Source organism: Delphinapterus leucas, chromosome 2 (assembly GCF_059928025.1).
Source record: "Delphinapterus leucas isolate spDelLeu-1000000601 "Yukka" chromosome 2, BTC_Dleu_Yukka2, whole genome shotgun sequence".
NCBI lineage: Eukaryota > Metazoa > Chordata > Mammalia > Artiodactyla > Monodontidae > Delphinapterus > Delphinapterus leucas.
In genome coordinates this window covers 5,753,080-5,780,453 of record NC_143130.1, presented here as the reverse complement: position 1 = coordinate 5,780,453, position 27,374 = coordinate 5,753,080, and the positions used below count along the sequence as shown (strand labels likewise).

The 27,374-nt window shown below is 43.2% G+C and overlaps 3 protein-coding genes across 3 annotated transcripts in view; 1 reads left to right on the top strand and 2 right to left on the bottom strand.

Moving 5' to 3' along the window:
- The window catches only part of PTER (phosphotriesterase related), a 65,846-nt gene extending 63,680 nt beyond the window's left edge, over positions 1-2,166 (top strand). Inside the window, 1 exon segment of the mRNA XM_022580584.2 lies at positions 3-2,166. Within this exon segment, the coding sequence (XP_022436292.2) occupies positions 3-49 (47 nt within the window). The 3' untranslated portion in view covers positions 50-2,166.
- RSU1 (Ras suppressor protein 1) overlaps positions 1-27,374 on the bottom strand; it is a 300,130-nt gene that overhangs the window by 31,629 nt on the left and 241,127 nt on the right. The window lies entirely within an intron of this gene.
- Positions 483-17,346, bottom strand: C1QL3 (complement C1q like 3). The gene is made up of 2 exons (XM_022580594.3): positions 9,428-17,346; positions 483-3,456 (listed from the first exon to the last, which is right to left on the bottom strand). The coding sequence occupies exons 1-2, from the start codon at positions 10,013-10,015 to the stop codon at positions 3,277-3,279; spliced, it is 768 nt and encodes a 255-aa protein (XP_022436302.1). The 5' UTR covers positions 10,016-17,346; the 3' UTR covers positions 483-3,276.

The window sequence follows — 27,374 nt, the reverse complement described above, 5'->3', positions numbered from 1 at the left end:
TTGAAAGATACTGATAGAGAACCCCAAGCAATGGCTAACTTTCAAATAGGACGGTTGTTCTGAATTCATACCTTGAGTATAAAGCTTGCAGGGAACAGACAGGGATTTCAAACCCACTGTGAGATATTAATCAGAGCTACATTGGACTGACAGAGCATTTCCTTTTTAGGAGAATTAGAAGACTTCTGCCTTCTCAGAAACTGGCTATTACATCTGTACCTTTAGGGAGTTACTGAGCCTAATTAAGCCCTATTGTTTTTCCTTAACAAAATAAAGACAAAAGTACCCATATCCAAACAACGATTTACAGTCTACATCCCCTTAGTGGAGTTTTGCTTCCTTTTGTTTTGTTTTCTTAATCTATCACCAGCACTGCATGAGAAAATTTAAAGTGTTTCTAGTTAAATTACCCCTTTCTGGAGCAATCTAATGTTTCCTGTAATATGGATGATTCTACTAATTATCCTGCTGTCCTTTAATTAATGCTTAATGAATAATATGGCACTTCAAGATAGCTTCTGCAGCAAGGGAAGTTAAATTTTGAGACTTTTTTCTCAAAAGATACTGTAATATAATTACCAATTCACAATGGTAAAAATATTGTGGAAGGTTGATTATATGCTGTTCACCTATCTATATATACTGATAATAAATCAGTCTTGTTGCCTGTGGCTTTCTGGTATCCAGTTTTCCTATAAATTTTGTTGTGTTTTGAAAAATTTGTACAAGGGGACATGAACACATAACATAGTACTCAATTAGAAAAATTCAATCATAAAAGTCAAAATATATTACATAATATAGTTTAATGAATCATTACATTTATAGTAACAAAGGCCACAATTTAATTAATAATATAGAATGCAAAAAAAAAAAAGAGAAATGTTTGCCTTATATATATTCTCTTTATTTCCTTTACCTTTTATTTGTCTTTCCGTGGGCCTGAACAGAGAAAATAACGCTTACTTATCTGAAGAAAATGTCAGATCTATTAGAAGTGACAGTCTGATTCTAGAGCCAACTCTTTAAAAGACACCCAGCCCTGATGTTTTGTGTAAATAAAGCCTTTTTAAAACTCTCAGTTGACGTGTTCTGCTGTTTATAAGCTAATCTTTTGGTTGAATCCTTTGCTATGATTTGTTACCTAAAAAAAAATCTCCAAACCCTTACTGCTAATTCCTCTTTGATAAATACATATTGTTAAATGGAAATAAAATCCACTGCAATTCCTTTATGAGTTATCTTACATATTAGAAAGGCCAAATAGAATTAGTCATTATTCTTGATAAATGGGCTTACATGTTTTTAATCATATAAATCATGAGGGTTACTCAGACCAAGGCATTTAAACCAAGCAAACAGCACATTCAGATGGGAACACCAGGCATAACTCTTTTGGAAAGTTGAGGTTGGCTAAATAAAAGATATTTCTGTGGATCAACGATGGTCAAGCTTTCTGTGTATTAGAACAGAAAGTATCCAAGAGGAATGAGCCAAACAGAACAAACTAATTCCTTTAAATGAAAAAAATGCAAATGTCCTTCGCCAGTAAAACAGGCAGATTTTTCAATCTCTGTTTGTGAAATCTACTTCTCAAAGAGTCTTCAAAGGCACCTGAGAGCGGAACAGATTTTTCATTGTAATAGTGGAAGCTGTCTGATAGTTACGACTTATCAACACGCATTTTAAATCTTTTTCTTAGACTAAAGAGATGGCTTTTGGCAGTGTACTTTAACCAGAGAGGAAGGATTTGCACTACTCTCAAAATCTACTTTACTGTCAGCTTCGGTCCACCTGAGAAAAAAGAAAAACATTGCTCATTCAAATGCATATATTTCATAAACACTGCAAAGGAGAGCTACTTCATCTCTGCAGTCCTAACAGTAACAGTCGGCCACAGAACGCAGTGAAAGTATTGATTGGCATATGGTAATAAAGAAGCCACAGACCTAATTTACAGACACATGATTTCCGGGGCATTTTAACCTAATAAAATTTAATTTTCTGGATAACTCTTAGAAGTCATCTAAATTATTTTGCTACTTCATATATTTTTGTCTTCCAAAATATATTTCAATCCAAGACAAGTCAAATAACTCATACACGTTTGTGTGTGTGCCTACACGTACACTTCTTTAAATTAAATTTTTGGGGCTATACAGCCATTGTGCCTACGGTCTGAAGCCATATATATATTTCATCTAACATATATATATGTACACATACATATATATATGTAGCAGGTTATTTGTATAAAATATATACACTTTATTGTCGTATTGGTTATATGTGAAATTGTTCACGTTGAAATAACCTCAGGCCATGACTTGTAGTAACTATTTGAAGGCCTTACTTAGTGTCCCCTTGGTGACGCACGCACCAGCGCAAATTAAACCTATATGCGTTGGGTTACGAATAATCTTTTGTTCCAAAGAAGGCAAAAGCCTCAGTCTGATTTAACACCAAAGAATAAATTTCTCTGACTTTCCAAGTAAACCTAAATGCATTCTATTGACAAACTGGACACAGGGGGATTTTTCTAAATACCATACGTAATTACACATTTACACACTTAGAGGGTAATCCTATGATACAAGTTCAATCTCTACTTTTAAAGACTATCACCCGAAAAGAGAGGAAAGAAGATTCCTAAGAAAAAGAATGTGAAACATGATCACAGGCTTGGGAATTCCCTCAAATCCAGAAAATTCCAGGTTAAGGCTTAAAGTTGAATCATTCCCAGGTCTAGCTCTAAAGTTAACAGGAGTACAAGGCAGACAATTTCTTTGGGGACAAAGCAGCATTATGTCAATGAGACCTCCTCCTGCAGGGTAAAAATCATTCTTCCCCACACTATGAATGGACCCCGAGTATCATAATAAGCAGGTAAACTCACAAGAACCAAAGCTGACATATGGATAAAAGCAGCAAGATCACATTACACCAAAGTATCATATATATGGAAGAAATAATTCAGTGTCTTAGATTTTTCTATAAAAATTTGTGATCTATATAGGACTTCATTCACATCGACACGAACAATAGGAATATTTGCTTTGGCGGTAGTGGATCAACATTTGCTTATCTTGCTTTTAATATTTTTTTTTACATAATGTTTCTGAGTATACAGATGTGAGTCAGGTAGCATTTGAATTCCCCACATACACACAGCTGAGGCGCCCCGCATCCGGCATCCCCTGGGGTCCTCGATTCACTGACGTTAGCCATACGAATCCAGTGTCCAAACTCAGAGTAATAAGCTTAGTTTTTGCATGATCAGTCAGCATAGATAATAAATCCAGAAAATGTGCTGTATTTGTTGTTGTTTCCTCCGTGGGCTTTCCCACCATCTAATTTGATGTAGACTTCGTCTCCTGGCTCCAAATGAAGAACCACACTGTTGCTCGCATAGTCGTAATTCTGATCAGCGTCTTGGGCGATCGCGCTAGCACGCACCTGCGTGAGACAGACAAGAATTAGAATTTGTAAGAGAGAATTCTCAGGCTTTCTTTTTTTTAAAAATATCTTTATTGGAGTATAATTGCTTTACAATGGTGTGTTAGTTTCTGCTTTATAACAAAGTGAATCAGCTATACATATACATATATCCCCATATCTCTTCCCTCTTGCGTCTCCCTCCCTCCCACCCTCCCTATCCCACCCCTCTAGGTGGTCACAAAGCTCAGGCTTTCTTTTCTTTCTTTCTTTCTTTTGTCATTCACACAGCATCATAAGCAGACTGGCTGCCATGGCACTGAATTTAGCACAGCCAAGTCCACCTTGGCCTTGGGGCTTTATGAGGATATCTTTGTAACAGTTTCAACTATGTTACTGGAAAGGAGAAAATAGTGCTTTCGTGAAGGTGATTCTAACAGTCTTTGTTTTTCTTTTTACTATATGTGGTAAACAATGCACACCACTCTATTCTCTTCCTAAATCATGACTTTTTCTAATTCCTTGTGACTCTGTGCCCAATCACTTCTTGAAATGGCCACTTTTTTGCATTTTAATTAAAGCCAGGCAGCGATATCCTAACCAGCTGTTGGAGGACAGAAGTTCAATCCAAACTTCTGTTGGTCCCCATGATTATTAGAAAATTGAGATCCGCAGTATGTACAGACTCAAAGAAATCCCACTCCTGTAACTCTACTATACAGGAAGAAAAAAAGAAAAATCATTTTGATTTTGGGCTTTCGAAATCTAATTCAAGGAAAAGCCCCTGTACCCAAAGCTTAACTCAATGAAACACCTTTGGTTTAAAAGTCTTCAGAGTTCTTTTTTCTATTTGTGCCTTTTTATCACTTAATTGTGATGTGTGTACGTAAATAAGCTATTTAATTTCAACACATCTAAAAGTTATAGAAGGAACTACATTTCTATAATTTGAAGTCTCTAAAATTTCTAAATGCTTTTCAATGATCTCATTGAATACCCTTTTATATTGAGGTGATTCTAAATGGTTTGCTTTGAGGATGGAGGTTTGCTTCTAATCCACTCAGGTTGAGCCTGTGATCTCATTAGTGAGCTGACAGACATTTGCACACAGTCCAATTGCCCACCCATCATATCAAGTAATATGGACATTCTGTCACATCCTCAACTCCAATTAGGCTTCATATCCGTTTGGCTATATTTTGATTCTGACTTGGAAAAAATTTTTTCAATAGGCAGACGTGTACTTGATTTATTTCAGTAAAACATCTACTCTGTGGCTTGTTTCTCTTCCACTGTAATGATATTTCTCCGAATAACACAGCAAGTGATTTAGTGGTTTTGTAAACCTGCACTACGTAATAATGCATGACTTGGGGTGCAATATGTGAGATTTTATCACTTGGCAAAATGAGAGAAATGAGACATCAAAATTTAAATGATTGGTTTTCAAATTAAATTTTCATGTGGTATGTTCTCACATTAATGCTGAAATGTTAAAAAAGGAGAAGACTCTTTGACACTGCTGAACTTGTAAAGTAATTTGAGTAGTATTTAAAAAATTTATTCCTGGGTATCATATAGCAAAAGGAGAAAAGGGCTTAAAAGGTTCAGAATTTCTTAACATTGTGCTGACACTAATAAAATGAAAGCAAAATATAATTATGCTCACAAGCACTGACTTAAATGTATACACCAACTTGGTGAGTTGATCCGTTTTGACCATTAAGTAATAATACAATTTAATGTCATAATATTTCCTAGGAATTAATCACTAGTTTATAGGAGTTGGATGCTTTGATTCATTAATTTCATCTAGTCGTTAGTTCCCAGGGAAAAAAAAATCTACAAGGAGAAAGAACCGTACTCTTAGGACCTGATTTTTTTTTTTAATGTGTGAGAAAAATTAAAATATAAAATACTAATTAGCTATATTAGTAATATATTAATTAAATATCAATCTATGATATACTTCTCACCTATGATTAATAACCAGACACACATTTTTATTTAGTGCTTTAGGTATTTAGTATTAAGTTCTATGGGTATTATGCTTTAACACTGTTTTCTACATGAGGGCATTTGGGAACTGGGGTTCATTAAAATCACTTGATTTAGAGACAACAGTCTTAAATAAATAAATAAATATATATATATAACATGCCATTTTTATTCCGTGGGATATAACCACAAGCCCACAAAATTGTTACCATCTTTATTCAGTAGGTGTTACCACAAAACCCTGCAAATGCATTATTATGATCCCACAGACTGGAAGGTTACCCTTATGGTTTTCACTTCCTTTGTTGGATAAAGCCAGTGTGATTGCTTTTTAATGAAAGTGATTCTCTAAGATTTGAACCGTAAGACTCTCCCAATTAAATACCTGCCATAGTCCAGAGTACTTTGCGTGATTCTAGTATGCCTGCTCGCCTGATCACACTCTAAAGGTATAATGGGACTTGACATTTCAAGCTGTAGTATCCAGCCCAGTAACTTCCAACAATTCTTCCTTTAAGCCATCAGACTATTGAGGAAAGTAATGCGTCCACCCTGGAGGCTATTTTCAGGTTCCTAAATGTACACAGATTTCAGCATTTTCTCTGACAATATGATGCATCCTTTCCTTAGCCCGATATACCCATTTCTACCTAAATGTACTCTAATACCTTTCCATCTCGTAAGTTAACTATTTAGATTCTGCTGATCTTTGGTGCACGTTTCACAGCCCCTAAAAAGATAATTCATTTGACATTTCATTAATCTTGCTAATAAATGAATAACAGCCCACAAACTGTCTTGTTTCCAATATATGTCATGTTCAATGGTGCCATAACTAATAAATTCTTAGAGTAAAAACTAGTCTTTAATTATTTTATAGTTCTAACCTTAAGCCAGTTTTAGTTTTTATTAGAGTGGCTTATTAGAGTGGTATTGCAGTGACTGGATTCAAATAGCAATATTTTTTATTCAGGTTTCCTGCTAAATGTATACAAACATTTAAAAAAATATTTCCAGTCTCTATGGAAAGCTATTTGAGTCCAACTTTTGCCTTTAATATGCACTGTCATGGGCTTTTTAGACAGGGTAAGATTAAATTTAGGTTGATGGTTTTCTGGGGAACATGAGAACTGTGGTCCTTTTAGTGCTGTGTTTGTGAGGATGTAATACGCTATCCTGCCTCAGCATTATCTTATTAGGGAGGGTTTATCATTAGAGACAATATTTATGGTAACATTTGCTAATTTAATTAATCGCTACTGATGCTCTCATAATTTCATTTTCATTGTACTTCTGTGGAATCATAAACAAAAGGTTAAGTGGCGCATCAGGTTAATTTACTGGCCTTTGATGTTTCCATCTGTGATCCTGCATTCAAACACAAAGCATAAATAAAATGGTTCTCATGTGGTTAGCGTCCAGAGGCATTCCTCTATCCTAGAGTGAACAGCATTTTCAGTTTAATTTTTTTGTGCTTCCCAAATCCACTTAATCCATAGAACATTACGCTGACATGGATCTCTGAGTTTCTGCTTTATGAAAACAAATTAGGTCAGCTCAGAGGGGGGAACTGCCTGCCAACTAAGAAGTGATCAGACAAGAGCAAAACTGAAAATCAAGGAAAAACTCTTTCTTTAATATTAATTAGAAAAGGATTTTTAAAGATTTCTCATTTGCAACGCCTGCAGACCAGACTTTACAAAACAGTTCTATTCTAGATATAGAATTCCTTAACAGTAATATTGCAATAACCATTTTGCAAAACAGTCCGTGCTGAACTCGAAAATATATCGTTTTCTACTATATTTGTTTTTCTGAATAACTTGTTGCTCACCTTTTGTAGAAGTATCAGCTTAATAATGCCAATGCAAAGCATTAGACATTTTAAGGTCAGCTGTTGTGCCTTTTTTTTTTTCTTCCCCCTCCATCCTCATAGAATGTACATGCTAGGATGATACAAAGAAGCATGCTACACTCCAAACAATGAAAAAGTTTTTAAAAAAACCAAAATGCACATAGAACACATATATGGAATGGTTTTCTTGGAATCTTGACCTGGGCCTCAGCATCAACATTTAAACTAATTTAAATGTACTGTTCCCTGGCTTTTCATGCAGTTGCAATTTCCAGATACTTAAAGAAGTGTGTTTTTATACACTGATAAAACTTGAATCTTATTCTATTTGAATTAATACCTCTGAAAACAATCTCTCCAGCCTGATAGTATCTGCCAGACCTAACCTTTGAGTCAGAAGACAGCCAATTTGTAAATAAACGGGTGCCTCATCCCTGCCTGCTGAGGGGCTGCTCACAAGTCCTTTTGTGAGGGTGACAGGACAGCTCTATTTTGGTACAATGCGTCATGGCCTTTTTAGCCATTTACCTATAACTATCCCACTGCTTGGTGAATAATTTTTATTTATCTTAATATTATTTTCGTGTATAAGAACTATAATAAACAACCCTGTCAGTGCCTCCTGGTGGCCATTTTTCCTCTTTTTGTTCTATGTGACCTTAGGGTCCCTTAAGCTACTTACTTCTGAATTCCTTTAGAAGTGAGGGGTGGTAGGTAGGGGGAGGGATAGGATATTTTGTCCTTCCTCTTATACGTTTAGGGTATTTGTCTTCCACTTTGGAAGAATTCTGACCCTGTGAATTAGGACTTTGGAATAAATTCTGCTTTTAATGTTGCTAATAGAAACCTGGGTTACAGCTAGAAAGGTCTGAATTCGAGGGAGAAGTGACCTGAAGCCGGAGAGCCCTTGTAAAATCACAACTGGCCACGGCAGGGTAGCGGGGGCCACTCCCTGGACCACCCAATAAGCAAAGGTGAAGCCCGGGCTTTCAACCCAGACTGCAGGCTGCAAGGTCTCCCCCAGCGGCTGCTGACTCAGCGCCTGCACAGGGTCCGATTACACTTTGAGGTGATTACAAATATTATTTTCCTCCCCCGATGAAGAGATGGGACACACTTTGGTTTTGCAATGACCGCGAATTTCTCAAGCAAACGGGGAAGTGGCCCCAGCGTAACACTGCAGACCAGTGGCCCTTGTGGCAGCGCCGGTCATCTCGGCTCAGGAGAGCAGGTCCTCTGGCCGAGGGCTGATCTGAGGCTATTTCACAGCCAAGGCCAAGGCCACTGCCGCCTGTGAGCAAAAGGCTGGGTTGGAAAGACCCTCACGCAGGCGCCCCGGGGCTCGCTGGCAGTGAGGCCCAGAGCCCCGGGGCTGGGCTCTTCCGCCCGGCCTCCCGACCACCTGCCCGTGCGCCCTCCGCCTCCAGCCAGTGGAGTTTGGGTTCTGTGTCTGCGAGCGTGCTTTACGGCACAAACCCAGAGTCTCAACTTTTCCTTTTGTTAGCAGCGCTCATTACATCTCCCCCTTCTTCAGCTGAAATCTAAAGCAGAGTTTTTGCATCTCGAATCTGACTATCTGTGTGTTTCCCGGGTCTGGGACGCCGCAGGGACCTTGCGACCGCCGGCCCCGTGGTTCTGCCTCGGCCTTGGACGCGCCCGGCTCGGACTCACTCCGCGCCCCTTCTTTCTCCCTTGGGCCCCGGTCTTTCTCCCCCGGGTTTGTCACCCTGGCACGCCCACTCCTGGCTCCCCCAGCCCTCCCATCCCCGCCAGGGCCTGACAGTGACCCCGCACGGCTGAGAACCCCGCAGCCGGGGGTCGCTCGCTGCTCCGGGACTCCCCGCGGTGCACAAACTGTCGCGGGGACCGAACCCCGGCTTCCACCCCTCGGGGGTCGCACGCACCAAGTGCAGGTCCCGGGCTCGGGAACCACAGTCTCCAGGCCGCCGGGCGCTCTTTGGCGTACGACCCCAGCCTTCCCGGGGTAGAACGGCGTTGCCCCTCGCTCTCGGCTCCCGGGAGCGGGGCTGCCGCGCCCTTCCTCCGCGGGCTCCCACCCCCGTGCCCGGGGTCTCCTCCCTCTCGCCTGCACCTTCCCGCGCTCCCTCCCCGCCCTCCCCGCCGCCTGCCCGCGCTCACCTGGTTGTTTTTGCAGAGATCGGCCCACATGCTGGTGCCATCCCCTCCGCGCATCAGGACGTGGTAGGTGAAGAAGTAGATGCCCGGGATGGAGCAGGTGAACTTGCCCGTGGTGGGATCGTAGTGGTTACCGAGGTTGGTGACCACGTCGTCGAACTTGAGCACCTCGTAGCCTTCGTGCTGCCGCTTGAGGCCGGCGTAGAAGGCGATCTTGGGCACCGTGCTGTAGGTGGCGGCGCTGATGGCCCCGGCCGCGTTCAGGCCGGGCGCCCCGGGAGGGCCCGGCAGGCCTTGGCGGCCGGGCTCGCCCTTCTCGCCCGGCGGGCCCGCGGGGCCCGGCGGCCCGGGCTCACCGGGGGGCCCCCGCGGGCCCGCCTTCCCGGGCCTGCCTGCCTCGCCTTTGGGGCCCTGGATGAAGGTGGGCAGGGACTGCATGAGGCCGCGGTCGGGCGTGGCGGCCGTGCTGGGCGCCTTGGTGCCCCCGTAAGGGTCGCAGACCATGCGGCAGGTGCCCAGCATCTCGTAGTGCGCCGACGTGCCGGCCGAGCTCACCAGCACCGGGATGAGAACGACCAGCAGAAGCACCATCACCACCCCCAGCGCCCCGGCGGCGATCAGGCGCCTCCTGCTGCCCACCAGCCGGCTCAGCGCGGGGCGATCCTCTTGTCTGCTTTTGGACAAAATTTTGAAGGTTGGGCGGGGACCTCCTCAGAGCCGAAAACAGCCCCCTGCGAACCCCGAGTCCCCTGGGCGGGCGCGCGCGCCGGCCGCTCCTCGCCTGCTCTCGCTCCCCCCCAGCCGAGGCTGCGGCTGGGGAGGGAGCTCGGACGCCCGGCGACTTGCGCGCAAGTCCCCGAGCAGGGGGTGGGGTGCGCGGGGCGCCCTCTCGCCGCCCGCGAGCCCCTTCGCACCTGTGGCTGCCGCCGGCGCCGGCGCGGCCCCCGGGAGGGCAGAGCCGCCGCAGCCCCTCGCGCTCGCCGGGGCCGCTAACACTTTTCCGCCGCCGCCCGCGATCGACTTTGCCGGTTTTGCCGACTGCGCCAGTTCGCACCAACTTTCCGTCTGAAGTTGCCTTTTTCTGCCTCCTCTTCTTTCGCTCGCTGGGATCGCCCTCCTCCTTCCTTTTTTGTTTTTGTTTTCTTCTTTTCCTCCTTGGCAACCACCAGAACTCTAATAGATGCGCATCCCCCAAACCCCGCGCCGGCCGCGCGAGCTCAGGCCAAGCGCCCCCCGGGGGCGCGGAGCGGCGGCGCTGGGCACCGGCGGCTCGGGGAGGCTCCGGGCTGGAGCGGAGGGGCTGGCGGGCAGCGGCGAGCGCCTCACCGCCGGGAGCGGAGCGAGAGAGAGACTGAACGCAGAATTCTGCCTGGGTACCACCTGCCAGGAGAAGAGGAGGCTGACAAACGCGCGCCGGAGCAATTTATAGGCACCCAAGGCGCAGAGGAAGGGGAGCCGCTTTGGCATCTCATTGCGGCATCTGCTCTTCTCATCCCACTCAAAGGGAGTTTGGCATTACTCTGACAATGTGGGATTTTTCCCCCCCTCGGCCTCTCTTCCCCCCGCCCAACCCTCTGCACATGGATGAACAGTGAGATTCTGAATACTCCCTTGCTGAGCCCAGCCGATGGCGGCGCTCTCGCTGGACAGATGGGGGTGGGGAGTGAGACAGACGTGCTGTAGCCTTCAGCACTCAAGAGTCACACCTAAGTCCCCTGTTTCCCCACTGCCTGCAGCCCCAGTTGGAGGGTGCAGTTGAAGGTTGAAAGGAGGATGGCTGGGTCGACAGTATTTCTCTAATGGCTCACCCACCATCAGCGTTTCAGGTGTTTTTTCAAAATGCCACTTTTAACATAAGGAGAGCCCTCTAGAATTTTCCAGATGGTAGATGTGATTTTTTTTTTTTAACCTTATGGTTTTCCTCACCAGCCTTCCAAAATGAAATAAGATGTTTCCCAGAGAACACTAAGGTGTGTTGATGAGACAAAGGCCGTTTCTCAATGATTTTAAATGAACGTGCCCACCGCATCAAAGCGGGGGAGGGTTGCTTCTTTTTACTAACGCTGCAGATGGTGGGTGTATACATACGAACTCTTATTTACAGACTTACAATTCTAGCAGCCTTTCAGGAGATTCAGCCACTGACCTAAGCTGCATTTACTTAAAGGTGCCACAGGCATGAGAAATAAGCACTTGTCAAGATGCCTTCAAAAGTCTTCAGATAAAGCAAGCAGCTTTCACCAAAGTACTGAGCAAGATCTTTTCCTAAGGTATAGAAAGAGTCCTGTAAGTTTCGGAGCATATCTCCTGCATGTGTCTTGGGGGAGGGGGAACAGAAGCAAAGTATGAGAGAGGAGAGCTCCCATTTGCCGTGGCAAACAGGAGAAGGAACAGCCTGGATTTATGATATTAACGGAAAGCCCCCGGAGTAGCTGTGAGGCAAGGTATCCCACCAACAAATATATAAGACACACAAGAAGGGCTTTAAATAAACAAGTAGAATTGATTCGTACATCATACTTTTGCATATTCAGGAGCAACGGATGTCAGTCAAATGTGGGTGACATTTGCCTGTCAATACGGGGATGATGGCTGGGAAGATGGTGACTTATTACACACCAGGGCGAGAATTGAAATGAGAAGCAGAAACAAATAAGACTACACAGTAAGCAAACAATAACATCCCCGGCGCCGATCAGGGGCCTGTGGTCTGGTCCGTGGGCTCCACAGCACGGACGGACGTCCCCTCCGCTCAGCCTTCGGCCTAGACCCCTTATCCCCATCCCACCAGTTCAGTTCTTTCTTTCCTCCTTCTCTGTTTCAGAACAAAATAAGGTCAAATGAGGAGGCAGAAGGAAACAAAGATTCATTGATTCTTCTAAGAGAAATGTCAGCAGCTCGTCAGGTCTTTCCTGGGAGAATCACCACTGAGGCGTTGGGCTGTGAGGCACAGCCCAGCCCTGGTCTCCCCCGTCTCCATTCTCCCTCGCTCTGGATGCTGACACAGGCCCTGCTCCTGCTACTGGGACGCAGTCCTCCTCACTTCTCAAACCTTTAACTTTTATTCGAGGGGGGTGCTTTTATAAACATGTGTCTTTACCTTGGGCATAATGACACGTATATTTCACACTATTTTTGTTCACACGAGCTGCATCATTTTCATGTGTTTAAGCAGCAAACACATAATAAGTTCTCTCCTGGCTACAACACCTGTTCTTCTAAAATCTCTTCTGGGTTGCTTCTCAAAGTCACCTTTCTTTAGGGGGGTACAAAATGGTAACACATGGTGTCAGCAGTGGAGGGTAATATATTAATGAAACAGGCTCTTCCCTGATACACCAAGTGATCAAACGTCATAAGACTTCTCTATTGCTAAGGAGAGTTGAGTGGGGATAAAAGGAAAGGTTTTTGAAAGGTAGAATTGTATAAATAATTTCTCATCAAAACCCTCAAGATTCATGGACGAAGCCTCAGCTCATAGAGGAACCCATCAAGGCTGAAATAGCTGAGTTAGAATGGACCCTGGAAAGCAAGTCTCTACCTGCTCGCTTGGCAGATGGTGAGACTGGGCCCCATAAGCCTCGAGTAGAATCAGGGTCATCCCGTGCGCTTGCTGGTACGCCGTCCTCTACACCACAGTGTCAGTATACCGCAGCCCAGCCCAGCCCAAGACCTGCGGTACTGTTCCTAGTAATTCAGGCTTTCCTCCTCCTCCTTTCTCTAATGCCAAAGCAGAGCTTGATTTTTCCAAGCGAGGGCTCTAACATCTCAAAGTTCTGCTGAGATTTGGACTTGGTGCTCAATCGTCATCCTTCACAGTGAGGACACCATCCCCCATGTCACATGGCTGACCCTAGTCTTTCCATCGAGTGTACACACCTCGACAGTGCATGGACATTTGGCTTTTTAGTGAAGGAAGTTTAAATGATCCGTCTCCTTCCTTTCCTCTAGAAATGTCCCACCAAGTATTTGTACTCTGGGAGAAACTTCCTTTGTTCCCTCAAGATTTTCAGGGATGCCTGGGTTGTAGATGAACTCATGGCTGGTTCCTGCCACTTTTCACTGCTTGAATTTCCCAGAAGGTTCTTTGGAAAGTTACTCACGCTTCAGCCCTTATTCTGACAGTTTGAATAAACCATCTGATATGGCATATTACTCATCATCGTTTTATGTATATAATAATAGAAAACGTGTCAATTAAAAAAATATTTGGTTCTTTTCAGTCCTCGTCAGAGGACCAGGTTTTCTCTCACAGTCGATATTAGCTTTGGAAGCAGGCCCTGGATTCTAATTTTCACAGGACTTCCCAATCATTTCTCAAGAAAACACCAGGCTCCATCTTCCCATTCCTTCTGCCCCTGGGCCTTTGGGACCATTAAATAATAAAGTCAAATACAGAAACCCAGGGGTTTCCCTGGGTTTCCCGCAGTGGTTAAGAATCCGCCTGCCAACGCAGGGGACACAGGTTGGAGCCCTGGTCCGGGAAGATCCCACATGCCGCGGAGCAGCTAAGCCCGTGCGCCACAACTACTGAGCCTGCGCTCTAGAGCCCGCGAGACACAACTACTGAGCCCGCGTGCTGCAATTACCGAAGCCTGTGCGCCTACAGCCCGTGCTCCACAACAAGAGAAGCCACCGCAATGAGAAGCCTGCGCACCACAACGAAGAGTAGCCCCCGCTCACTGCAACTAGAGAAAGCCCGCGCGCAGCAACGAAGACCCAACACAGCCAAAAATAAATAAATAAAAATAAATAAATTTAATTTAAAAAAACAACAGAAACGCATGATCTGGGTTGGGTGATGCCCCTGTGATTTTCACCTTTCCCACATCATTTCTGTCTCTTTCGCAGAACTGAGCAGATCCTGAACACATGACTTCCACAAGGACGTGCGTGGCCACCCATTAATCTTTATTGAGCACCTACTGGCAGCCCTACACCGGGCTCTTCCAAGGCAAACAAATATTTAGTCATGAGAATGATTTCCAAATCCAGCAGCACTTCAACAGAAATAGTATTTCTTATAACAGGAAAAAAAATAATGAATTCACAGACCCAAGGGCTATCTAAAGAAATAGACATTAAGAATGTAAAAACAAAACAAAACAAAATGGGGGCCGGATCAGCTACTGATCTTTAATTTCTGGGTCTCAAAATTGTATTTGAGGACACACACTCGTTTGACTGAAGAATTGGAGGTTTCCAGCCATACAGGGTCTGCTTGGAGTTATGTAGGGAAGCTTTGGAATCAGAGGAGTCTTAACTTGAATCTTAGCTTCCTGATTTAGTAGCTGGGGAAGTTACCTGTAAACTTCCTGAGGCTTAATTTCCTTTTCTGTGAAATACCTAAATCAGGATTGTTGCGAGGACTGAGCTAATGCATATAATTACAATGATACTCAATGCCCAAGAAAAGCCCAGTAAATGTCAGCTTTCATCTTAATTACTGTAGGTCTACTGAGTAGTGTGTGTATGTCTATGAACTTGATGGTAGAACACAAGGCTCTCAAGGAAGTTAAAGCAAAGAGTCAGACTTCAAACAAATGACATCCAATGGGCAATAAGTATTACAGACTTAGACAAAACGAGAAAGCACACGGAAGTTCTCCAGGAGAGCAGCCATCTGTGTTATAAAACAAAGCAAGACACAACTCAAAATAAAGATCACTTTACCCTTCTCCAAAGGAAGAAAACGTTTCATAGCCAGGTCATTTGAATTCACGGCAGTCTGCTAGACCAAGGTTTTAGACTTAGAACCTAGTAGGGAAGCATTAGAACGTGCTTTTTGTCCTCTGGAAAGTTCTCCAAATCCCAAGTGGCAAGTGTATTTAAAAATCACTGAGGCAGTTATTCAGGACCTGAGCCTCTGGAGGATGACTCTCAACAAAGCAAACATACCCGAGAGGGCGGCTTTGTACAGGCAGCCAGAAGAGCGATCACACTGCTGGGGACCCAAGTCATAAACATACTCAGGAGAGAATTCTCAACACAAAACTCTCCACTGAAGATGGTGAGCTGAACAGCTAGCTTGGCAGATCTACTGTCAGAAAATGGGAGGTAACCAGCACATGACGTAAGACTCCGTTACAATATATGGCTTCAACTTGGTCTCCAATTCTTGCTATATCATTCCATAGAAGGATGAGATATCTAGCATGGGTATGATATTTTCGACTTACCATGGATCAAATATTATGGTCCCTATGACTCTACTTAATGTAGAATTGAAATGTTACAAAGAATGAGATCTAAGAGATCAGCAAGTCCTCCTAAGCTATGCTCAGGACAACTCAGTCATACAAGGTAGATGAATGAACTCAAGAAACTAATAGCACTTATTTACAAAACAGAAACAGACTTACAGATACTGAAAACAAACTTACGGTTACCAAAGGGGAAGCGTGGAGGGGGGAAGAGATAAATTAGGAGCTTGGGATAAACATTCACACACTATTATATATAAGATAGATAACCAAAAAGGACCCACTGTAGAGCACAGGGAATTCTACACAGTATTCTGTGATAGCCTATATGAGAAAAGAATCTGAAACAGAATGAATATATGTATACGTATAATTGAATCACTTTGCTGTACACCTGAAACTAACACAACATTGTAAATCAACTAGACTCCGGTAAAATTTTTTTTTTTTTCCAGTAAAATTTTTAAGAAAAGAAACTAAAAGTGGCTGCCGTTAGACTGCGGGGAACTTTCCAGCAGAAGATACATCCTAGGGACACAGCTCAGAAGCTGTGCACCAGACAGATGAACTGGTCAGGCAGCGATAAGAATTGAGGCAGTCTTGCTGTTTTGTTTTAAAAAATCTAAAGCATCATGCATTCTGAGAGGAGAGGTTACAGAGAGCTTCGGATGGAAACAGACCCTGCTGAGAGCAGCCAGTATTCCAGAAACCAGCTCTAAGAGTAATTAGGCTGCAGGGGGCGTGATCATCAAGTGAGGGTGCGCTTGGGCCCACTCCCCACTGCTACTCCTCCCAGGGCAACTGACCTTCAAATATGAACAATGTGTCCTATGAAGAAATACTGTGTCCCTTGGGTATCTGTATGTGAACAGACATATCAGCTTTTCCTTAATGCAGGCAATCTCTTGGGAATAGTTTTAAACGGTGTAAAAATAGAATTTCAAACCGTAAGCCTAAAAATAAATTGTGAAGGTAGTTTAGATTTGTAATAAGCTGGAAGGAAGAAAAACCAAAATTAACCTATCGGAGGTAGCTGCATGTTCAATAGAAGTAGGTGAATATGCCAATATTTCCCATTGAAAGAACCTGTAATGATTCATAATGCAATTAATTACTTTATCTTTAGCTCTGGAAAGTGGAAAAAGTCAGCAAAAGTCGATCCTACGTAGACCAGGGTTTTGTGATTTTCTTTTTCCTGTAACCACAAAGGCTCTCTGGTTTCACTCAGGCCCTTCTGACACACACCAGCAGGCAGGAAGATTCTGAGTGTGATGTTAATCATTCTGGGTGTGTTAGCCGTTTATTGCCCACTGCTGCCTTGTTGGGACCATTCCAGAAAGCCAGCAACTTCACAGAGGTGGGAACACAGACAAGATTGTTCATTTTACTACCAATGGCTGCTTTTGTGAATTTCTGGTAAATTTTCGTGGCGGAAAATTTAAAATTATCGGCTGAATTACAGGGATTAACTGAAAATGTCTATTATCCAATAGATGCCATTACGTATTTATATTTCTATGTATATAAAATCGCAATTATATATATATTAAATATGGCACATTTATTATATTATCGTAATACAGGTACATATATATACATAATACATATATGTATATATATATATGATTTATATATCAATATATTTGTGTGTATGTATATATATATATGATTTTTTTACATTTACTCTTTTTTTTTTTTTTTTTTTTTTTTTTTTGCGTTACGTGGGCCCCTCACTGCTGTGGCCTCTCCCGTTGCGGAGCACAGGCTCCGGATGCGCAGGCTCAGCGGCCACGGCTCACGGGCCCAGCCGCTCTGCGGCATGTGGGATCTTCCCGGACCGGGGCACGAACCCGTGTCCCCTGCATCGGCAGGTGGACTCTCAACCACTGCGCCACCAGGGAAGCCCTACATTTACTCTTAAGGAATTGTTTTCCTGGGTGGGCAGAAGGTCTTCATGGTCAGATAATGAGAGCTAGCTATGGACCACCCATGGTGGTTTCTCTTTGTTGAAAGCCCCAGAACATGACCTTGACACCCCGGGACACATGAGCATTTGTCCTTGTATTACACAGACCACTGGTTGGACCTCTTTACCCATTTCCCTCAGGGTTGAAGGAGGCATCCACATGGTCCCTTTTTACAAAGGCCTTGGGCAGAAAAGAGAAGAAGAAAAAAGTAGGAGCTAATTAGAAGGAATTTTAGGACAAGTGTGGTCTTTCAGAGAAAATCATGCATTGGGTCTAAGCTACATAATTAACTTTTTCCTCAGAAATTCAGAGCAAGCTCAGAAGGGGCTAATCTAATGTTTTATCTGGTGTTTGATGGCACTAGTTAGAATGAAGTCTCTGGATAAGCCGCTTCTATTATCTTCTCATTAATGTGTTCCATTTAATTCAATTTAATCTAATTGAAAACAGGCCAGAAGAGAGCCGGACTTGGCTGTCCCCTTCCTATGCCTCCAGCCTCTCCCACCTGCAAACTGTTTCACGCACAGCATCTGTAGGAACCTTCCTTCGGCACCTGCTGCGGACCCCACTGCAGAGCCACCTCTGTCCTCCCGATGGCTCCACCACCCACCTCCCCTCCTGCCACGGCATCATTCTCCCAAGCTCCATGAGTTTCCTTCTTCTTGCAGCACTGATCTCATTCTGCTTTGCCAAAGGCCCGTGTCCTTTCTCCTGTGACTGCGAGAAAGTCCAGGTCTTTCATCTTCGGCCTCCCACCCCTCCCCTCCCCCTACCCACATGCACCACAGACACGTTTACTAGGGGCTAAATACATGTTTGTTGATGTGAATTGCTGAACTGGGAATCAGCAGCAGGGTTTGCAAAAGAACTTTTTAAGACTGAGGAAATCTGGATGTACCGAACACGCCTGGACTGGAAATGAGACATTTCCAAGGACTGAACATTCTTTAAACTGCCCAAAATGTTAGATTAAGAACCAGATTAGTATCCATTATTTAAAAAAAAAGAAACGACGGAACTGAGAAATAATCTGTACAAGAATTGGGATTCGAAACTCATTAGGGCCTCAGATGTCAGACCTAATATGTGTTTTCTCTGCAGGAAGTGATAATGGTGGACTCGCTGATACTTAGCACCAGTCCCAATAGTTTAAAAACACTATTAGGTTTGTTTAACCATCGTATTTTCAAAACACTTTATAACATGTGTATGGTGGGAGCAAAATTTCTCCTGTGATTACCGAAGGGGAACATGCATTCCCCAGGGATTTCTGTCTGAGAGCATGGCCATATGAATCACCTACGCTAAATCCTCCAGTGTATCTTTTTTTCTTGCGGTACGCGGGCCTCTCACTGCTGCGGCCTCTCCCGTTGCGGAGCACAGGCTCCTGACGCGCAGGCTCAGTGGCCATGGCTCACGGGCCCAGCCGCTCCGCGGCATGTGGGATCCTCCCGGACCGGGGCAAGAACCCGCGTCCCCTGCATCGGCAGGCGGACTCTCAACCACTGCGCCACCAGGGAAGCCCCTCCAGTGTATCTTTTATGGGGTTCATCCCCTCCTTTCTTTAAGATGTGTTGAAACATTTTCTGCCTATACCCTGTTTGCTGTCAACAAATAGAGACATACAAAAGAACAAAATAATGCCATTTGCAGCAAGCTGGATGGACCTAGAGATGGTCAATCTGAATGAAGGAAGTCAGACAGAGACAAATCATATGATATCGCTTATATGCGGCATCTAAAAAAATGGTACAAATGAACTTATCTACAAAACAAAAATAGGCTCAACGGACGTAGAAAACAAACTTACAGTTACGGGGGGGGGGCGGGGAAAGCAGGGGGAATAAATTGGGAGATTGGGATTGACATATACACACTACTATATATAAAATAGATAGGTAATAAGGACCCACTGTATAGCACAGTACTCAATACTCTGTAATGGCCTATCCATAGGGAAAAGAATCTAAAAACGAGTGGATATGTGTATATGTGTAACTGATTCACTTTGCTGTAAGCAGAAACTAACACACAATGTAAGTCAACTACAATACGATAAAATTTTTTTAAAAAGAGACAATATATTTCTTCTAAAATACAGATGATCATATCAATTCTTTTAAACTTCAACTGTTTCCAAAGAAGTATTTGAAGTTTCTGACAAGGAAAAAAAAAGACATATAAAACAGTTCCTTTACAATAAAAATATGAGAACTAGAGCTATGTGATTGAAAGAAGGGCTAGGCAAGGGAGAAAAAAATTGCAGCAGAAGTATTACATCCAGGACAGTAGATGCTCTATAGAAAATCAAATACTTCTGTGTTCCCCAAGAGCCAAGGCAAAAAGGGAAACACCATGAGTTACCTTTAGCTCATGATTTGTTAAAAGAAACATCAGTCTTTCAGGAGAAAGAGAATGTTTCCTCTCACAGAATTCTAAGAAGAGTTTATCAAGAAGGGGGTATGAACTAATATTATAGATAACAGTCAAGGTGGTTGAAGAACTATTCCCCAAAGAGGAACTAAAGTAGCCCAAATCTTATTCAGCTTACTAGAACATCTTGAAATTCATTCAAAGAAAGCTGACATGTTGAATAAGAGGCAAATACTGCTCCCAGAAAACACATAATTAGCAAGAACAGCATGAATGGGAGAAAGAGCAGAGAGTGGAGTTTCAACCAAAAGAGGTGACGACTTATTTTCAAATAAAAATCAAAAGTGCAGTAAACGTTATCCCTGGAGTGACAACTCAGCGAAAACAAACGCAAATAAATTCGACATTTCTGTTTCCTTTTAGTGTGTAATTTGAAAAGATCAGTCAAATGTGATTAGCTACAGAAAAAAAAAAAGTTAAACCATTTGGCAGATTTGTTCCCAAGTCATGACTACAATATTTTGACCTGTGAATTATGACAGATATAAAAGTGTTACTCGTATTATAAAAACAACTTTGAGCAGATAGGAATTTAACGGAATCACACGTAAATCTCCAATTCTGTAAATAGAAAACGCCCGCATATACTATTTGATAATGATATTCATAAATACCAGGAACTACCCATATAAAAAATTAACAGCTGTATGCACTTGTGAACTGCAAACACTGATCTACTTGCTGCAGATGAAAAAATCACTTTTCTCCCTTCACATTCAACGGGTCATTTATAAGTAAGCATATTTATTTCAATCCCAACACCTCCTTAATTTAGCCTAGAGTAAGTCACTGTATGTTTACTCACAATCTCTAAAATATGGACAAGTGTACGCAAGGTAAAAGCATCCCAGTACTCCTGAGACAGCCAATGAATTTTCTGACGATTTTCGAGCATGCAGTATAGTGTGAATTTTAATGATTTTCAGCTCCTCTTAGATCCACACACAAATATAGAAATATGTATCGGGCAATGCAAATGAACTTGAAATGGGTTCAGTGGATGGTAAAGCCAGCCCTGTGCTGAGTGCTTTAATACCCGGGGTTCAGAAACCACTCAGAAGGCAACATTCTCCCATCAGCAAAAGATAAAAGGCAAAAGGCAAACTGCTCTTACAAAGCAATAAACACTATGTAATACAAAGGGGGAGAGTAAATACTCTTCCACAACACAAAAGGGAATGGAGCCAGGGAGATAAAAATGACAGAATAAATACAGGTGGTTTAAACTAGTAAAGGAGAATCTGAACAAGAGAGAAAAATCACTTGCTGGCTTTCTTTCTTGGAGGGCTTTACCAACCAAGCTTTCTTCAGATAACTCAAGTTTCAAATATGGCAGCACGGTTAAGTTCCGCGTTTACCTTCCGTCGTGGTCATGGAAAGCTTTGAAGCAATGTGAGCATTTCCAAAGAACTGGGAACCCTTGGGAAAAGACAATTACGGTATTTATCAGTGCAACTGGAAATAAGGAATTAGAGAGGAGTCAGGAACGGTGGCGATTCGCCATACAGCTGTCTGTTATCTCCTTTACCAAGTCAAAATCCGTTGATGCGCTTAGCACTCTGCCCTCGTGATAAACTGTGGTCCCTCGCATTCATCAGGGACTCGACAGCTGGGAGTGGGCAACTCCAGATTAAAATCTCCCCTGTTTTGTTGGCCAGGAGACTCACTTTTGCTGTCATCAACTCCATATACTCCTCCCTTTGTTTACTGATTATTAACTTTGGACTCATTAGTGATTTAATTTTTCAACTACAAATGCAATTACTGTAATGATTCATTCGTGTAACGTTTTTTAATTTCAAGTAGGAGAGAATTCAATCTCAGCTGAGTTCTTCAAAATGAAGGGGCCTCTTTATGGTAGGAAGCATATTTTAAAGGGGTTTGAAATCTTTGTGTGGAATTTAGCTTCAATGATAGAGCTCAGCGTTGCAGGATGGTTGGGGGATATATATACGATGACTTAAATAAAACATACAGGATTCAAGTCGGAAAACTCTTTTGGAGTAAACTATTCATGAAAATGGAAAATTACAGGATTTTTCTCACTCACATAAAATGTTGGGCTTTGGCAAGATGTCATTACAGCTGATCTTGGCAATGTGAGCTAGTGAAAGTAGATGAGATGGTTGCTTTGGAAGGGAGAGCCTTTGCTTTGAAGGCTGTTTGTTTTGTATGATTTTTCATACTGGTGAAGCCAAAAAAGGATAAAAGTATTTCTTCAGGTTGGTGAAGTAAGAGACCGAGAATCCAGTGAAACCTGCCTCCTTTCAGTTCTCTCACATTACCCAGTTTTGTACAGACGAGTTTGTACTAAGGGACTAGATGTATTTTTAACAAAATATATCCTATTCCCTTTTATATCTCCCATAGCATCCACACCAGCACCTGGGTACCAAGTGAGTCTCCGATAACTGTTTGTCAGAACAGGTAAAGAGAACCATCTTATTTGCTGGTTGTGACTCACTGAAAGATCAAAGCATATACAAGGCTTACTATGCGATGGAAGGTTCTGAATCAACAACTAAAGAGATACCTTTATCCAGAGGACTGGACCCTGACTGGGGTGGTGGTCCTACTCACACCGACTCCTTGTTCCCTGAGATCAAGGGGAAGAAACCAGGGTGGACATCATGTGACCATTTTTTCCCTTAAGGAGCCATCTCTTTACCACCCATGTTTGGCTGAGTAGAACCTTGTCTCAAAATTGGCCACTGAAATGCTTCCCTTTCCTGATTTTTGAGACGTGGAATAGAAAGACATGGAAATTGACAGCACCACTGAAGAAAGGCCCACAAAGGCCTCTTGCAAAACTTGTCAGAGCTGCCCTTGGTTCTTTTATCTGTCCTACTAATCCCTGTGGGATATTTTATATCTTCCAAGAAGGCCCACCACCACCTTCCTATCCCTCTACTCTTCTTTTTTTTTTTTTTTTTTTTTAACTTATTCTACCTCAAGTGGGATTATTTTGCTCACAATGGAGAGAGTCATAACAAACGCAACCTGGTTGGGGCTTTAAGGGAGGGTTAAGCTCTCTTCTGTACCAGCACTGCTCCAATAGAGCTAACTGTGATGCTAGGAATGTTTGATCTACGTGCTGTCACGTGTGGCCACTGAGAAATGTGGCTAGTGCAACAGAAAAACTGAATTTTTAAATTTCATTGAATTTTAATTAAGTTGAAATAACCACAGGTGACTAGTGCCTATGGATTGGATGGGTCGGTGTGATGAGAATGTTAGGAATCCTTTTTCTCTATTTAAGGACAGAACAAGTGAAATGGATTTCATTGAAGCGATGAGGCTACACGTGGGCTGTGAGCCAAACCTGAGAAAAAGATGATCCAAGAAGGTCCCTGGAACTCTCAGGCATACTCAGAAGTGGCCACCAGAATAGAATGGTGGATCAGCTTGCTGGGCTACTGTAACCAAGTACCACAGACTGGGTGGCTTAAACAACAGACATTCATTGTCTCCCAGTTCTGGAGGCTGGAAGTCCAAGACCGAGGTGTCAGCAGGGTTGGTTTTTTCTCAGGCCTCTCTCCTTGGCTTGTAGACGGCCGTCTTCTCCCTGTGTCTTCACGTGGTCTTCCCTCTGTGTGTGACTATGCCCTAATCTCCTTTATAGGATACCAGTCACACTGGATTAGGGCCCACCCATATGGTCTTATGTTATTTAGCCCTTTAAAGGCTCTATCTCCAAATACGGTCATATTCTGAGATACTAGGGATTAGGGCTTGGACATATGGATTTTGTGGGGGACGCAATTCAGTCCATAACTAATGGTCTAGTGCGGATATGCCTAAAAGACAAAGGAACATTGAGAATTCCAATTGTTAGCACAGCCGGGGAACTGCCGTCCCTTGAGACTGGAGACCTATTCAGCATTTCCAATCCAAGCGTGGCTGCATTTTCTTCATTTTAATTGCAGCAACAGATGAACTACAGACATGGGCATAGCTTGACTCTAGGTTACCATTTCCAGGGAGTTTAATGAGTACGACTTCTTTCAAGTAACTATGAGATTTGAATGTCAATTCTGTCTCAGTGGATTCTTCTTTAGAAACCATCTCTAATTTTGATTTTTTCTTCCCCCAATTGCTATCAAAAGCAGGTCTTGATGATCACATACCAGGACCCTCGTCATAGCTTCCTGCACGATCTCCTGGCCTTCAGCTTGCCCGGTTCTTGTGCACTGTATGTACCGAGCTTAGATTTTTCTTCCCAAGAGACACCGTTCATTGTTCCTCCCATTTCTTGGAACCTTCAAAGGACTCTCTCTCAGCTTAGCTGTCTCAAGATAAATCCTAAACTCCTAACTTCATGCTAAGTGCATGCTTATGACTTTAATTCCTATTGCTACCAAACCAAACACCTCTTGTGAATCCCCGCAGATCAATTTCCTCAACTTTCCCCTCACATATCTCACACACATTTCCAAGCCCAAGTCCTTGCTTACATTACTTCATCTGGAATATCTCCAAAGGCCACAGGTCTCAAGATACTTATCATTCATTAAAAGAAAACTTGTCAGACAGAGAAAGACAAACATGACATGACATCGCTTATATGCGGAATCTAAAAAAATGGTACAAATGAACTTATTTACAAAACAGAAATAGAGTCACAGATGTAGAAGACAAACTTATGGTTACAGGGGGTGGAAGGCGAAGGGGGAGGGATAAATTGGGAGATTAGGATTCACATATACACACTTCTATATACAAGACAGATAACCAACAAGGACCTACTGTATAGCACAGGGAACTCTACTCGGTACTCTGTAATGACCTATACGGGAAAAGAATTGAAAAAAGAGTCGATATATGTATATGTATAACTAATTCACTTTACTGTATACCTGAAACTAACACAACATTGTAAATCAACTATATTCCAATACATTTTTTTTACAAAAAGAGAGAAAACTTGTATTCAAATTTTACTTCCTTAGAAATGTTTTCCCTGACCATTCTGTCTACAATGATGTTCCATCCACTGGCATTCTATCATGCTCCTTTGTTTTTCATTACTGGCTGAATTATGTCCCCCCTCAAAAATTCCTATGTTGAAGTCTTAACCCTCAGTACCTCCAGATGTGGCTGTATTTGGACACTGGGTCTTTACAGATGTGCTAAAGTTAAAATGGGGTCATTAATGTGGGCCCTAATCCAATGTGACAGGTGCCCTTATAGGAGGAAATCAGGACACAGACACACACAGAGGAAAGACTACGTGAAGACAGAGGGAGAAGACGGCCATTAACAAGCCAAGGGGAGAAGGCCTGAAACAAATTCTCCCCTCATGCCTCTCAGAAGAAACCACCCCTGCAGACACCTTGATTGCAGACTTCCAGCCTCCAGAGCTGTCAGAAAATTTGTTTCTGTTGTTGAAGCCACCCAGTCCGTAATACTTTGTAATGGCGGCACTAACAATACAGGTGTATACATTACTACCTACTGTTTTGGATCTGTTTCCCTCTACTAGAAAGCCAAGTTCATAAGGGCAGAAACTTAAATTTTGTTCACTGCTGTACCTTCATTATCTAGAGCCTAGGGCCTGGCATATAGTAGGTGTTCACATAAATGAAGTTTGGAACTCCATTCTATATGCCCAGCTACACCATCTCTGCCTAATTCTGGGGAAGTCCATTGGCTGGCAGATAACAACTATACCTCCCCAAAACCTAGCCTTTATTGGTAATAAAGGTAGTATTTCAGTCTCTGTTTTCTTTATATTATTTCGCAGTTGGTTTTGAACTTGGGCAGGGAGGAGGGGGTTTAGTACCCTCACTCCCTAACATTCTGTAGCATCTTACAAGTGCAAGTACTCAATGAATATTTTACCCCTACACATGTTTAGTCCTCTTTACATGTTTCCTGACAACTTCCGTACATGTATATTTTGATTCCCGGCTAGATTCCCAGCTTCTAGAGGGCAGGGATTGTTCTCAGTACCTGCAAGTCTGCCCTCTTATAGTAGCAGCTCAATAAATCTTCAATGACTGAATGACCAATATACATGTGCTGTGGAACCCTGGGGGAGTATTAGTCCGGCTCCCAACGACTCCCCTTCTCTGAGGATTTTCTCATTTCCCTACCTACCTCTCATCCCTCCCTCACAATGTACAGAGCACGGGGGTGGAAGGAGGCGAGTTTGTACCGTGAGTCTCTGCCCTGTTCCCCTCGGCCACAGATACTGGACCAGAGATGGACACTGTGCCACTGAGATGACTTCTCCCAGGAATCTGGATTGAGACCGAGAGACTCATGCTGGCCTCTTGCAGCTGCTAGACTTATTTTTGTCCATTTAGATAACAGAAAGAGGGCAACTGGTGCCCACCTTGTGACACAGAGAAGGAAAGGCAGTTCGCAGAGAAAGCTAAGGCGCAGGTAGCCAGGCAGAGAGGAAGGGAGACAGGGAGCCTTCTGGAACCAGATTCCGTTTCTGCCCATCATTTCCAGGAGACTCCCCTGTGTCTCTGTTACCAACTCCCCCCTCCCCTGCCCCATCTTGGCTTAAATTGTTTTGTTTCTGTTGTTTGCAAAACAAAGCAAAACACACAAGGATAAAACGAAACAAACAAAAAATAAAACCATTGACGCATTCACCCCGTGATGGTTTTTTGAGATGTTGGGGTAATTCCCTTCCGAGAATGAGGCATAAAAGTCCCTGAGCCCTCTCCTGTACCTCTTAAATCATCCATTAAAGCCCATTTACTTCCAGGTAATTGAGGAGCTGCTGCCATGCACCAGCTCATCTACAGTGTTGGACAGTATTGCTTTGCAATTCTTTCCAAATAGAAGAAGGTACGCCTGTGCTCCAAAGTCTACCAGGAACACTCTGTGTTTTTAAAACTATCTTTTTTTAAATTGCCTCATAAATTCTTGCTGTTCTCAGGATCACCTTTCTCAACTATACCAGCTGAGATCAACTCAGGTGGTTACCCTAAGAGTTCCAAGATGTTAAATCTGAAATGCTAAACAAAGATCTTTATGGGAAGAAGGGAATTTATTTATTTATTTATTTTCTTCATGCGTTTCCAGCTACACTGTTCAAGAGAAAAAGGTCGGGGGGCGGGAAAATCCTTGTGTATGAAATTAAATCCAGATCGGACTGAAAGGACAAAATTGTTGGAATCATTTTCAAGGACTCCCACCCATCTTCATTTGTATCTTTTTTTTTTTTTTTTTTTCGGTATGCGGGCCTCTCACTGTTGTGGCCTCTCCCGTTGCGGAGCACAGGCTCCGGACGCGCAGGCTCAGCGGCCATGGCTCACGGGCCCAGCCGCTCCGCGGCATGGGGGATCTTCCCGGACTGCGGCACAAACCCGTGTCCCCTGCATCGGCAGG

Excerpts from the sequence above, each read along its gene's own strand:
- C1QL3 (XM_022580594.3), bottom strand. The coding sequence starts at position 10,015 with ATGGTGCTTCTGCTGGTCGTTCTCATCCCGGTGCTGGTGAGCTCGGCC. Across the intron at positions 3,457-9,427 it reads ATCTCTGCAAAAACAACCAG|GTGCGTGCTAGCGCGATCGC; the intron begins GTGAGCGCGGGC and ends TGTCTCACGCAG.